This window comes from Nannospalax galili, unplaced genomic scaffold (assembly GCF_000622305.1).
Source record: "Nannospalax galili isolate Female #2095 unplaced genomic scaffold, S.galili_v1.0 scaffold1437, whole genome shotgun sequence".
NCBI lineage: Eukaryota > Metazoa > Chordata > Mammalia > Rodentia > Spalacidae > Nannospalax > Nannospalax galili.
The window spans coordinates 2869185-2881055 of record NW_008341050.1 but is presented as its reverse complement, the minus strand read 5'-3'; the positions used below and the strand labels follow the sequence as shown (position 1 = coordinate 2881055).

The following is an 11871-nucleotide window of genomic DNA, read 5'->3' as shown; positions in this document are numbered from 1 at the left end:
ATATATGTTCATGATTGTAATATCTTCTTGATTGATTGTTCCTTTGATCAAAATGAAATAGCCCTCTTTGTCTTTTCTGGTTAGTTTCAGTTTAAAGTCTATTTTGTCCGATATTAGGATTGCTACGCCTGCTTTTTTCTTAGTGCCATTTGCTTGGTATATTTTGTTCCATCCTTTCACTTTGAGATAGTGTCTGTCCTTGAAAGTGAGATGAGTTTCTTGCAGACAACAAAAAGATGGGTTTTGATTTAAGCTAGATGTCCAGGACTCTGAAAAGCCTCTCTCCCTGACACCCCAGGGTTCCTGTTCTCTACCCTCTCCCAGGGTAGGATCCCAGACTGCAGCCCTTCCTCAACCATGGTGGCACCTTTACCTGCTGAACCATCTTGCTGGCCCTTAACTTGAATTTTAAATTTAATCTACTTTGGGGCTCTATTTTGTGTGTGTGTGTGTGTGTGTGTGTGTGTGTGTGTGTGTGTGTGATATGCATGTGTACATATTTGTGTATGTGTACACATGTGTTTAAAGGCCAGAGGTCTGTGTCAGGCATCTTCCTCAATCACTCTCTACCTTTTTTCATGCTCTAGGGTGACCAAAGCTATGCCCAATGTCTGTGCCTGTCACCTGGCCTCTCAGTAACAAGCTACCAGTAGTCACCAACAGGGACTTGAAGGGTAGAAATTTATGGATAGTTTATGGGACTCAAACTCAGGGCCTTGCACATGCCAGGCAAGTGCTTTACTACTGAGCTACATCTCTAGCCCTTTGTGGGTAGGGAAGTCAAGAGACAGTTCTCCATGCAGCCTAGGCTGGCCTTGAACTTTTAGGGATCCTTTCACCTCAGCCTCCCTAGTGCTGGGATTATAGGCATGTACCACCGTGTCTGGCTGTACTGGTTTTTAAAAATCTCCCATTCTGTGCCAAGCAAGAGCCCCAAGATAGAGATGTGCTGTAGACTTCTGGGTGCAATGTGCAGAGTTCTGTGACCACAATGGCTACACCAGGTGCACAGCACAGGCCACTGAGGCATCATATACATGAACCTCTTTCATACCTCAGGAGCTTTTTGTGTGTGTATGTGTGTATATGTATGTGTAGTATGTCTATGTGAAGTGTGTGTATGTATATGTTGTGTGTGTATATATGTGTGCTATCTGTGCATATGTATACAGTGTGTGTGTGTGTGTGTGTGTGTGTGTGTGTGTGTGTGTGTGTGTGTGTTGGGGATACTGTGAGAGTCAGAGAGCCATCTGGTCCAGGAGCCCTGTGTGTTGGCTCCAGCGATCAGTTTTACTTGTTCACCCAGAGGCTGCACTGGGACTAGGTAACTTCCCCAGGACTAGTTTCCCTTCTTTGCTCTGTGCTCTGATGTAGAACCTGCAGAGAGGGCAGCATCCCAATGTCTGGGAAATCCAGGGGGGTTTCCTGGAGAAGGCTAAACTAAGCTGCAATGTAGACAGCAATTAGTGGAGAAGGGGAGAGGTGGTAAGGCAGGAGTAGTGGCACACACCTGGACCCAGAAGCAGCACACACGTGCATAGGGATCCTTTGTGGCCCTAAAGGGAGGGCTCGGGAGGAGTGGCAGGCAGACGGAGGAAGGCCTTGATTGTCAGAGTCACAGGCCCCTAGAGAGGGGAGTAGAAATCTCTGACCTTCTCTCCTGATCAGCGGTGAAGAACCAGGTGACCGGCAGCTTCATCCTCAACCCTAAGGGCAAGGAAACCTCGAGCAGGACTTTCACGGCACTGGGCCTGGAGTGGGAACACACAGCAGAGGACACCAAGGACAGCCTCAAGACCAGCGGGCCCCTGCCTGAAGCCATCACCATCCTGGTGAGCTCCCTTTCCTGAAGCTCTTTGTGGTAGAAAGCTGCTAAGGTGGAGAGAGGAGAAAAGAAAAAAGTTGTCTCCTCGCTCTTAGATCCAGGGGCCACATGCACTGGTTCTACATTCTTCACAAAGGGTGGCAAATGGGGCCTAGAGGAGTCAGCTGGCAGGGGCAGGGCTGCTTCCTGGGTGTATGGTGATGTATGAGTCCTAAAGTAGCTTTTTTTGAGCCTTTAAGGCAGCTGTCCTGGGGATATGTTATGGTGGTGCCAGCCTCTAAGAAGGGGACAGGGTCATTATCCTGACTGGGACTCATTGCTGCTGATACCCCCTTCCTACACTTGGGTCAGGACTTGTGGAATAGGAATTGTTAAGTCAGAAAACTGACCTATGAGATCTTTTGGAGGAAGTGGAGGAGGAGGGGAAGGGTAATTTAAGAATTTTAAGACTGCTAGGTTGCTGTACACGGTGACCATCTGAAGTCAGGAAGTGTGGAATCTAAAAGACTCAGGGACACTTGACCTGACCTCCTTAGATCATGGGTTTATGGAAAGGGAAACTGCTTGTGGCCTGATACCATCTGCTCTTGGGCTTGACACACAGCAAATGCTTAGTCTGTGAAGTGGGGAGTTTATATGTGCCCCATGTTAGATTAAGGCAAGCAGAGGAGAAGGAATTTGGAGTTTAGAAATAAGAACCAAGGCTGGGTGTAGTGGCACACGCCTTAAATCCCAGCACTTGGGAGGAAGAGGCAGATGGATCTCTGTGACTACATAGTGAGTTCCAGGCTAGCTGGGGCTACAGGAAGATCCTGTCTCATAAAAAAAAAAAAAAAAAAAAAAAAAAAAAAAAAAAACCAACAAACAAACCCAAAAAACCAGAGTCAGACCTGCAACAGGCAAAGAATGTGTCCTTTATTCAGGTAGCATAGCGAAGGGCGGAAGCCTTTCTGAAGGGAGAAGGCATCTACATTCAATAAAAGGGGGGTTTGGGTTTATACAGGAATTCTACTGATCACAGCTGCAAGAGTTTACTTGGTGCCAGGATCTGGTGTCCTTGGGTGATTGAAAGCATTTCTCCCAAGATTATTTTCTGAGGCAGGGCAGGCAAGCCATAGGGCACTAAAAGAGACAGGTTGTCTCCATGAACAGTTTTCTTCAGTCCTGGGAATGACCAGTTGATAAGGCTTGAGCAAGGTCAGCCTGCCAATTTAGGGCCAGTTGGCCACTTTAAGGCATTTATGGTTTTACAGCTTCCCTAATGAGGCTTATGGCTCTCTTGCAGTTCACACATTCTATCACCCCACCCACCCTAGCCATCTCTGCCTGGTCCATTCTGTATTCCTGGACCCTGGTTCTTTTCCTGGAACCCTGCTAGCCCTATGCCTCTCTCAGTCCTATCCTACCTCCTCCTTGCCTCCCCTCAGGTGCTTCCCCCTGCTGAGGGTGGCCCCCGTGGCAGCCTGGCCTACAAGTACATCATCCATGAGGACCTGCTGCCCATCATCGGGAGCAATAATGTCCTCCTTGAGGAGACAGACACCTACGAGTGGGCACTCAAGAGCTGGGCTCCCTGTACCAAGGCCTGCGGAGGAGGTACTGGCTGTCCTGGCCCTCCAGTTTCTTGTGGGGAGAGAAAGGGGACAGACAGAGTCTCTGAGGAGGAGTCGAGGGGAAGTGTCTCCATTCAGTGTAGCCCTGTTCATGTCTCGATTTTCTTTGAAGATACTCAGTGCCTAGAAGCTGTTGTGGACAGGGCCTTGGGTAGAGCTGAGTTCTCAAAAGCAGACTGCAGGGCAGACCCTCTGCCTATAAGAGATCACCCACTGGGAGAGAGGCTGTACAAAGCTACTTCCCCATCAGTGCTGATGAAGCAAGGTATCCTGCAGAAGTTACTGAGGCAGGAGAGAGTTCTAGGGCTCTCCAGAAAGTAGTTCCCCAGAACACAGGGACAGAGCAGGAGGCCTACAGCTGGACCACAGCAGCCTGACCTTCACAGGAATCCAGTTCACCAAATATGGCTGCCGGCGCCGCAGGGACCATCACATGGTACAGCGGCACCTGTGTGACCACAAGAAGAGGCCCAAGCCCATCCGTCGGCGTTGCAACCAGCACCCATGTCCCCAGCCCGTGTGAGTGCCCCAGAGGAACAGGGCCTGGCCCCTGCCTCTAGCTGAACCTGTGTCCCCAATGCTGCCTCATGCAGCAAGCTCACAGATCCTCGGAGCAAAGGGCAGCTTAAAGTAGGTGCTGTGACTGCCCTCCATAGCTGGCTGTCCATGCTGAGTTTTTGCATGACCAATTCCCACTCCTAGAGAGAAGGTGTCACCCACATTGCATCACCCAGCATTCTTTCACAGACAGGGGCTCAGCTCTCTGTTGCTGATGCACATGGCTCAGTAGCAGTCTCCAGGCTGGGATACTGGCCACCACCTCCTCCCTACTTGGTCACCAGGAGTCCAGGGGCATCTGGCCCTCCAACCCCCAGCATGGTCTAGCCCCTGGTTGAGATTCCCTAGCCTGAAGACACAGGCTGTTCTGGGTACAAGGTTAGGTTTTGGGGATTATTCAGAAGGGCTTGCAGGGAAAGACTTGAGAACTTAAGAGCTGGCCCCTCAATCCGTGGTGTACCCACCCAGGACCTCCAAAGAGGTGGAGATAGCTGCCTGGTAGGGAACTACAGAGGGCTTCCTCCACCCCGGCTGGGGACATGGCATCTTGGATCTTAGGGGATCTCCAGGGTCAGGCATGTGATCAGGTGCCGGGGTGGGTGCTGATAGCCAGCACTAGTATGCTGTGCTCACCTGGTGCCCAGCCAGACTGTGACATAGTGTCCTCTCCTCTGTCTGTGCGTCCCCTCTGCTTGTGATTTTACACTCATTGACAGGACTTTCCACATCTGTGATCATGAGGCATGCATGCAGGGCTAACTGTCCAAGATCCTGGGATGGCTTTCTCCCCCTCCCTGCCCCTGCCCCCTTCCTCTTCCTCCTCTTCTTTTTCTGGGACAGACTCTATAGCCCAGCAACTCTTAAGAATCCTTCAGTTTCAGCCTCCCATTACTGAGATTACAGGCATATACCACCATACCTGGCAAGGTTTGCTCTTTAGAGAAAAGGATTGTCCCAGTTTGTTAAAAGGCAAGAATTTGGGGCTGCCTTTCCTCCACCCTTATCACACTGGCAGAGATGCTTCCAGATCCCCTGTGGTGCTGTAGGTGCTGAAGCCTGCAGGTGATGACAGTGGTCCTAATAGGACTCTTGTCTCCCCCAGAGGAGCACCTATGAAAGTGCAGCTTCAGTGTGTTTGAGGTGCTTCTGAGTCTCAGTACCCAAGGCAGGCTCTGCATACTCATTCAGCTATGTACAGGGCACTAAAACAATCCTCATGTAAAGATGGGGAAACTGAAGCTTAGTGGGGTTAACAGATTGCCTAAGGACACTTAGGGGCCACCCTGTGTCTCCCACCTGAAAAAACAGCAGGAGAGACTAGTGACCCCCCTGAGGCCACCTCAGGCAATTGCAGAGCTGTGTGGACACCTGTCCTATCCTAAACATTCTGAAGCACATGCCCACCTCCTACCTCTGGCTCCTGCCTGTGGCCATCTGGGTGGGAGGCAGCCACAAGAGGAAGCATTCCTGTGGTTTTACTCCCCTCCACCTCTGTCCTGTCTGTCTCCAGGTGGGTAGCAGAGGAGTGGGGTACCTGCAGCCGGAGCTGTGGGAAACTGGGGGTGCAGACTCGGGGTGTGCAGTGTCTGCTGCTCCTCTCTAATGGCACCCACAAGGCCATGCCAGCCAAGGCTTGCCTCAGTGACCGGCCAGAAGCCAGGAGGCCCTGCCTCCGTGTGCCTTGCCCTGCCCAGTGGCGGACAGGAGCTTGGTCCCAGGTGAGTGACTATGTGGAGGGGAAACACATGGAACAGAAGTGGGACTGGGTAGGGGAGGTTTTAAGGGGGTTCTGCTGTGCCTGTGGGCAGTTTCTGGGCTCACATTAATCTGGTTTTTCTCAGAAGAAAGTAAAAGTAGAACAGTCTCCTGGTACATTGTGCATGATGGCTCTACATTAGGCTCTGTGGTCATTTTTCTCTCCTTTAAGCTTCACATGACACAGGAGGCATGGGTCCGTGTCCCCATGTCCCAGAGGAGCAAACTAAGGCACATTTTTATGTTCCAGAAATTATTACCGAGCAACAACTGTATGCCATGCATTGCCCAGGGAATGCAAGGAGCCCAGCATCCCCAGACAGGCAGGTGCTTGCTCTCATGGGGCTTATAGTTCATTGAGGGAGCCACAACAGGCAAGCAGACCAGTGACAGATGGAGCAGTTACACATCACAGCCTGGCTTGCATGGGTGACAGGATGTGACCAAGGACAAGGATGGAACTTGTCAGGGAGGGCCTGCTTGAAACAAAGCAGGATTGAGGCTTTAAAATTTTTTACATGTTATTTATTGTGAATATATGTTTGTATGTGTATTACAACATATGTGTGGAGGTCAGAGGACAACTAATGGGACTGGTTCTCTCCTTCCACTGTGTGAGTCCCAAGAATAGAACTCAGGACCTCAGGCTTGGCAGCAAGTGCCTTGACCAGCTGAGCCATCTGGTTGGCCCATAATAGAGGATTTTTTTTTAATGTGTAGGAGTGTATTGCCTACATGTGTATAAATGCACCCGTGTCATGCAGTACCCATGGAGATCAGAAGATGGCATTGGGTCCCCTGGAACTGGAGTTTGAAATGTGGGTGCCGGGAATAGAGCCTGGGTCCTCTGCAAGAGCAGCCAGTGCTCTTAACCTCTGAGTCATTGCTCCAACCCATAATAGAGGATTTTTTAAAGGCCCAGAAATTCCCACTTTGGGCTAAGGGCACAGTGGTAGTGTACTTGCCCAGCCTACGGAAGGCCCCAGGTTTCATCCTTGACACCACAAAAATAGTGGAATCAATAAATGGCAACCATCGCCACTCAACTCATGCAGATTTAAATCTTTCCCTGTAGCATACAGCTTCATTTGCTTTAACATCAAAGAGAAAGATTGCTGATCCTTGAGGCTCCCAGGGATAATGCTAAGTGAAGTGACAGTCAGTGGAAGATGCAGTTCCTTGTAAGACCAGCAGATGTGCAACAGCTGGCCGCTGTAGTCTATAATTACTTATTCTGGAAGGATGAGTCATTTGTCTCCTGGTTCCCTTTGGCTCTGTGACACTTGTAGTGTCACACAGTAGTCTGATTGCCTTCTGCCCTGGAGTGACACTTCCCCCAGTATGCCTACTGCTCTTGAGAAACGGTCCCTCCTGAGAAGACCTTGTGAGTACACCCCTGCAAGCCAATGTTGAGTAAACCAAGTGCCAAGATCATCAAATGCCCCAGTAAGAAGCTGTTCCCCAGCTCTCCTCGTTTACAGAATTGGAAACTGAGCCAGTGGGGAGCAAGTGCCACAATCCTGGCTCCTGTAATCACAGGTCACATATGCTAGTCACAACAGAGGAACTTGCCAATGTGATTCACAGAATATATTTAAGAATCAGGTGCAGACCAGACACAGTGAATACTGGAGGCAGTGAATGGAATGGGGTCCCAGAAGTCCCCTCCTGAGACAGGTGTTCACAATTCAGATTGTGGAAAGATCTAGGGTCCTCTGAGCATGGGCAGCAGCTCTAAACACTGTCTCTGATGGTGGAGGTGTCCTGGTGAGGCTGCAGGCCTTGCATGCCCACCTGATCCAGTGAAGTCCTTGGCACTTCTCCTTGGTATTCATTTGTCCTTGAACTCACTGGCCTGTCCCCTGTTTCTCCCTCTACCTACTCTGCTCTGGGCATTGTGGCCTTTGTCCCTCCTGCTCCCACACAGTGCTCTGCCACCTGTGGAGAAGGCATCCAGCAGCGGCAGGTGGTGTGCCGGACCATCACTCTTGGGCAGTGTGAGGGGGACAAGCCAGACACTGTGCAGTTCTGCAGCTTGCCTGCCTGCGGAGGTGAGCAGATGGGATGGGAAGGCCTGGACAGCTCCTCTGGCTTTGACAATTCACCAGCCTTATCTTGCATCCTTGTTCTTAGAAATTACAAAGATAGGTTCAACATCCTTAAACCCAAATCCAAAATGTTCCCAAATCCAGAACTTTTGGAATGGTGACACGATGCCACAAGTAGAAGATTCTGCCTCTGATGTTACAGCACAAGTTGTGATCAAAATGCACTACCACACAGTCAGCCAGCATCCCTGAGGGAAGAACCCTCCTAGTCACTTCCACTCTGATACGCAAACTTCATTTCATTCCCCCAAATATTTAAAACATTGAACAAAATTACCTTCACATTATGTGTACAAGAAACAAATGGGGCCTGTGATAAAGGTGCTTGTTCCGAAGCCTGATGGCCTGAGTTCGATCCCCGAGACCCACAATGCGGAAAGAGACCACTGACTTCTGCCAGTTGTCCTCTGACCTCACACTCACACACAATAAAATAAAAATAAACGTAATGAAAAAAAAACCAACAACAAATGAACCTCATGTTTAGATTTGAGTCCCATCGCCAAGATTCCTTATTAGGTTATGCAAATATTCAAAAATTTGGGGGAAAAAGTAAAAACTGGAGGGCTTCTGGTCCCTAGCATTTTGGGTAGGGGATTGCCCCCCTTGAACTGTATCTGCCTCTCTGCTCACAGATGCCCAGAACTCCACAGTGAAGGCTGATATCTGGTACCCTGTGACCACAGAGGGCCAGTGGGAACCAAAGTCTGGATCCCTGCCTCCCACGAACAAGATCTCAGCAAGTAAGAATGATCATGGGCCCTTTCCCTCTCCCAGCATTTCAGGGGTTCCAGAGGACCCAGGCATGCCTGTGGGGAAGACCCAGTCTGAACCCATCTAGGTGGCCTCAGAGAGTGTGAATGATGCTGTTTTGGTCTGTGATTGCTTCTGTGATTCCTGAACACTCAACCCTAAGAGCTTTGTTCCTAACTTTGGCACTACTATACTATAATGGCAAAACCTGGCCTAGACTAAACAAGCACTCACGTAGGCTTCTATTATAGACACTGCCATGCTTGGTGACAAGGTGATGTCCCATTGCCCAGAAGGTATCCTGTACTATAAATATACAAAACACTATTCTCTGACCCCAGAATTCTGAATTCTAAATACTATTTGGTTGTGCACTTTTGGAATCTGCAGTTATAGATCTGAGCTGCCTTCCCAGGACCACTGAGAAAAGTGAACATGGGAGTGTGTATCTTCCCTCAGACAGGCAGAGAGCTCACATCACAGGGGGAATAGCAATTTCTCCTCACCTCCCAACCAGGAGCCCCACAGTTTATCCTGTGGTCTCTTCCTTCATCCATCTGTGAATAAAGACTTACACTGTACCTGCTATATGGAAGCTCGCTCCCTTCCTAGGATCCAGAATTCTCTCATAAACCAGGGTCTGGAAAGATGGGTTGCAGAATGATCAGACCTCAATTCTAGGAAGAGGATTAGGTAACGGTGTGATCTAGTGCAAACCCTTTGACTGCTATGCTAGTTCCTGAATTTCCCTTTTCTTCTAAAAACCAAGGCTAAGCTCTGATTCTGGTCTTGGAACTTTGGCACCATCTAGTGGCCACTGGCTTGCATTTTTCTCTGATCTGTTTTAAGCCTGCGCACCACTCCTTACTCCCAACTGTCTCAGGCAAAAATTAGTCCAAAGCTTTGCTCTTGCCATCACATTCTGCCTAATGAGCTCTGCCTGGGCCAGTCAGAGGCTTTTTAGAGCACTTGAATATCATTTTGTTTGATTGAGATTTAGTGAGGAGTGTGTGATGGGGGTTAATGATCCAGCTGTGCCCTGACTACTAGAGGGATGCTGATCTGATGAGCTGGATGGACCTTAGCCTGACTGTGGCTTCAGGGATCAGAGTCCTTTGGGTGGATGGGGGCAGGGGCTCCAACTTCCACCTAGAGCAGGGTTCTCATGCTTTAGTTTTTCCCCAGTGCCCAGGCCACACCCCAACTCCCCAGGGAGAGCTCCCCAAGTGATTACAGCACATAGCCAAGGATGTAACTAAATGAGGCAGGTTCTTGTTTTTTTCCATGTACTAAAACCCCTGGGAAGGTTTGTTAAAGCAGTGCTGGATCTTCCCCCCCGCAATCCAAGGTTCTGGTGCAGTAAGTCTGTGTGGGGTCTTGCCACCAACTTTCCACGTGATGCCAACTCTTTGTGGGTGGTGGGTGATCACTTGGGAAGAGGACCCTAGTTCCTCTTCCCTATGGAAGAGCTCTGTTCTCTCGAGCAGACTTATGGCCTCAGTGGTGAGTCTAACAGTAGCAGGGGAAGGATTCATACGGTTGCTGGGGCAGGGCAGAGGTGTGGTTTGTGTGCCAGTGTCCCCTCCTGATAGACAATCCCCTGCCTTGGTGTATGTGCAGCAGAGCCCTGCATGGGGGACAAGTCCATCTTCTGCCAGATGGAGGTGCTGGATCAATACTGTGCTATCCCTGGCTACCACCGACTGTGTTGTGAGTCTTGTACCAAGAAGACAGACCCCAAGATCAGCCTGGACCCCAACCTGGCCTCACTACCTACCTTCTCCACTCCTGGAAGCCCCTCACCAGAACCGAAGGCCACCCCAGAGGCTGTGGAATCTATGAAGGGGCCAGCAGGACCTGAAGACCATCAGCAAGGCCAACCCACACAGCTCCCAGGACCACTGGATAGGAACTCCTTAGTAACTCAGAGTCCCTTCACCTCCCAGACATCAAGCCCTAGAACATTTTGGGGTACCTCTCCTGTCACCCCACAGGGACCACCTTGGGGCTGGACCCAAGCAGCTGTGTCAGCCTCTGAGGGTCAAGGACAGCCCAGGGAGGATCCAGGATCTAGGGACACCAGCCTTCTGCCACCTCCCCTGTGACCTGAACCCTTTCTGCCAGTTACCTTTACAGTCTGCATGTGGTGACCCCAGCACAGTGGACACTCACGGGGACAGGAACTTGCACAGATTTCCTTTTAAATTATTTGCCCTCTTGTTCTGTTTGGGGCTGCGATGCTCTTTATCCCATGACAGGGTGGGAAGAAGAGAGAGATCAGGGACCGCCCTAACAGGAGATACCTCAGCTAGCAGAGCCCATGCTCCACCTCTCAGGGGTCCCTTTGATCTCTCCTGCCAGGACCTAGGGTCAGTAATGCCCTTTCCCATAGCCACTGGCCCTGGGCAGGGCTGAAGCTCACATGAGGCCTGTCAGAGCTGCCTACTTCCCATGACTTTGCCTACCAGGGAGCACTGCACATGGCATGGATCAGTGAGTAAAGGATCTTGCTCCCAAGGCCAAGAACTTTAGGCTGATCCTCAAACCCAAAGGTGAGAAGAGATTTCACAGTTATTCTCTGATCTCCACCACACACACACACACACACACACACACACACACACACACACACAGGCAAAGCAGGGCCAAGGAAGCTGAGGCTGCTCCCAGGGCAGAAGGGAAGGGGCTAGGATGAATGTGGTGATGAGGCTTGGCTCTTATCAGCTGAAGGCTGTTCGTACTTCCTGAATGGAGGCCAGTTCACCTTTGCTGGCTGGAGGGCCTCTTTTGTAGCAGTATTCTGCCCCTGTAGATGTCACTTCTGCTAATTCTGATGATCCTACATTACAGACTGGCCTCCAGCTATACACCCATCCCACCAGAGAAAGAGGCCCAGATATTCTGGACCCCATAGCCTCAATATCCAAAAGTTTCCAAGCTGGAGTTTGACCACTGGCCAGATCAGGAGCAGCAACTTCAGTCATCACTCTGAGGCTTAAAGAAGGTCCAGCCTGGAAGGTGACCAACAGACACAGAGAAAATGTCACTTCCCAGGCTGTACTCCTCAGTTATCACTCTCTGCCAAAGCCCACTCCTGCTGGAGTTGGGGTCCTCCCTTCTGGCTTGAGCTGAACCAGAGTGTGATACTCAGAGGATCAGACAGGGTGTCAGGGCTAAGGACCAGAGAATCCACTCAGCTGGACCCTGAAGATGTGGCCTGGGGAAGGCTGCTAGCTGCTTCTCCTGTGGTGGAATGGGG

General features: G+C 50.4%; 1 protein-coding gene across 3 annotated transcripts in view; it reads left to right on the top strand.

The window, feature by feature from the left end:
• The window catches only part of Adamts14 (ADAM metallopeptidase with thrombospondin type 1 motif 14), an 86653-nt gene extending 75566 nt beyond the window's left edge, over window positions 1-11087 (top strand). For 2 of the 3 annotated variants that reach the window (XM_017799028.2, XM_029565151.1), the window contains exons 16-22: window positions 1669-1832; window positions 3253-3421; window positions 3825-3957; window positions 5507-5714; window positions 7679-7802; window positions 8495-8602; window positions 10233-11087. In XM_017799028.2, coding sequence (XP_017654517.2) covers window positions 1669-1832; window positions 3253-3421; window positions 3825-3957; window positions 5507-5714; window positions 7679-7802; window positions 8495-8602; window positions 10233-10717 — 1391 coding nt within the window. In that variant the 3' untranslated portion in view covers window positions 10718-11087. The remainder of the gene's footprint in view (window positions 1-1668; window positions 1833-3252; window positions 3422-3824; window positions 3958-5506; window positions 5715-7678; window positions 7803-8494; window positions 8603-10232) is intronic. The other variant, XM_029565152.1, reaches the window with a different exon arrangement.
• The last annotated feature ends 784 nt before the right edge of the window (window positions 11088-11871 follow it).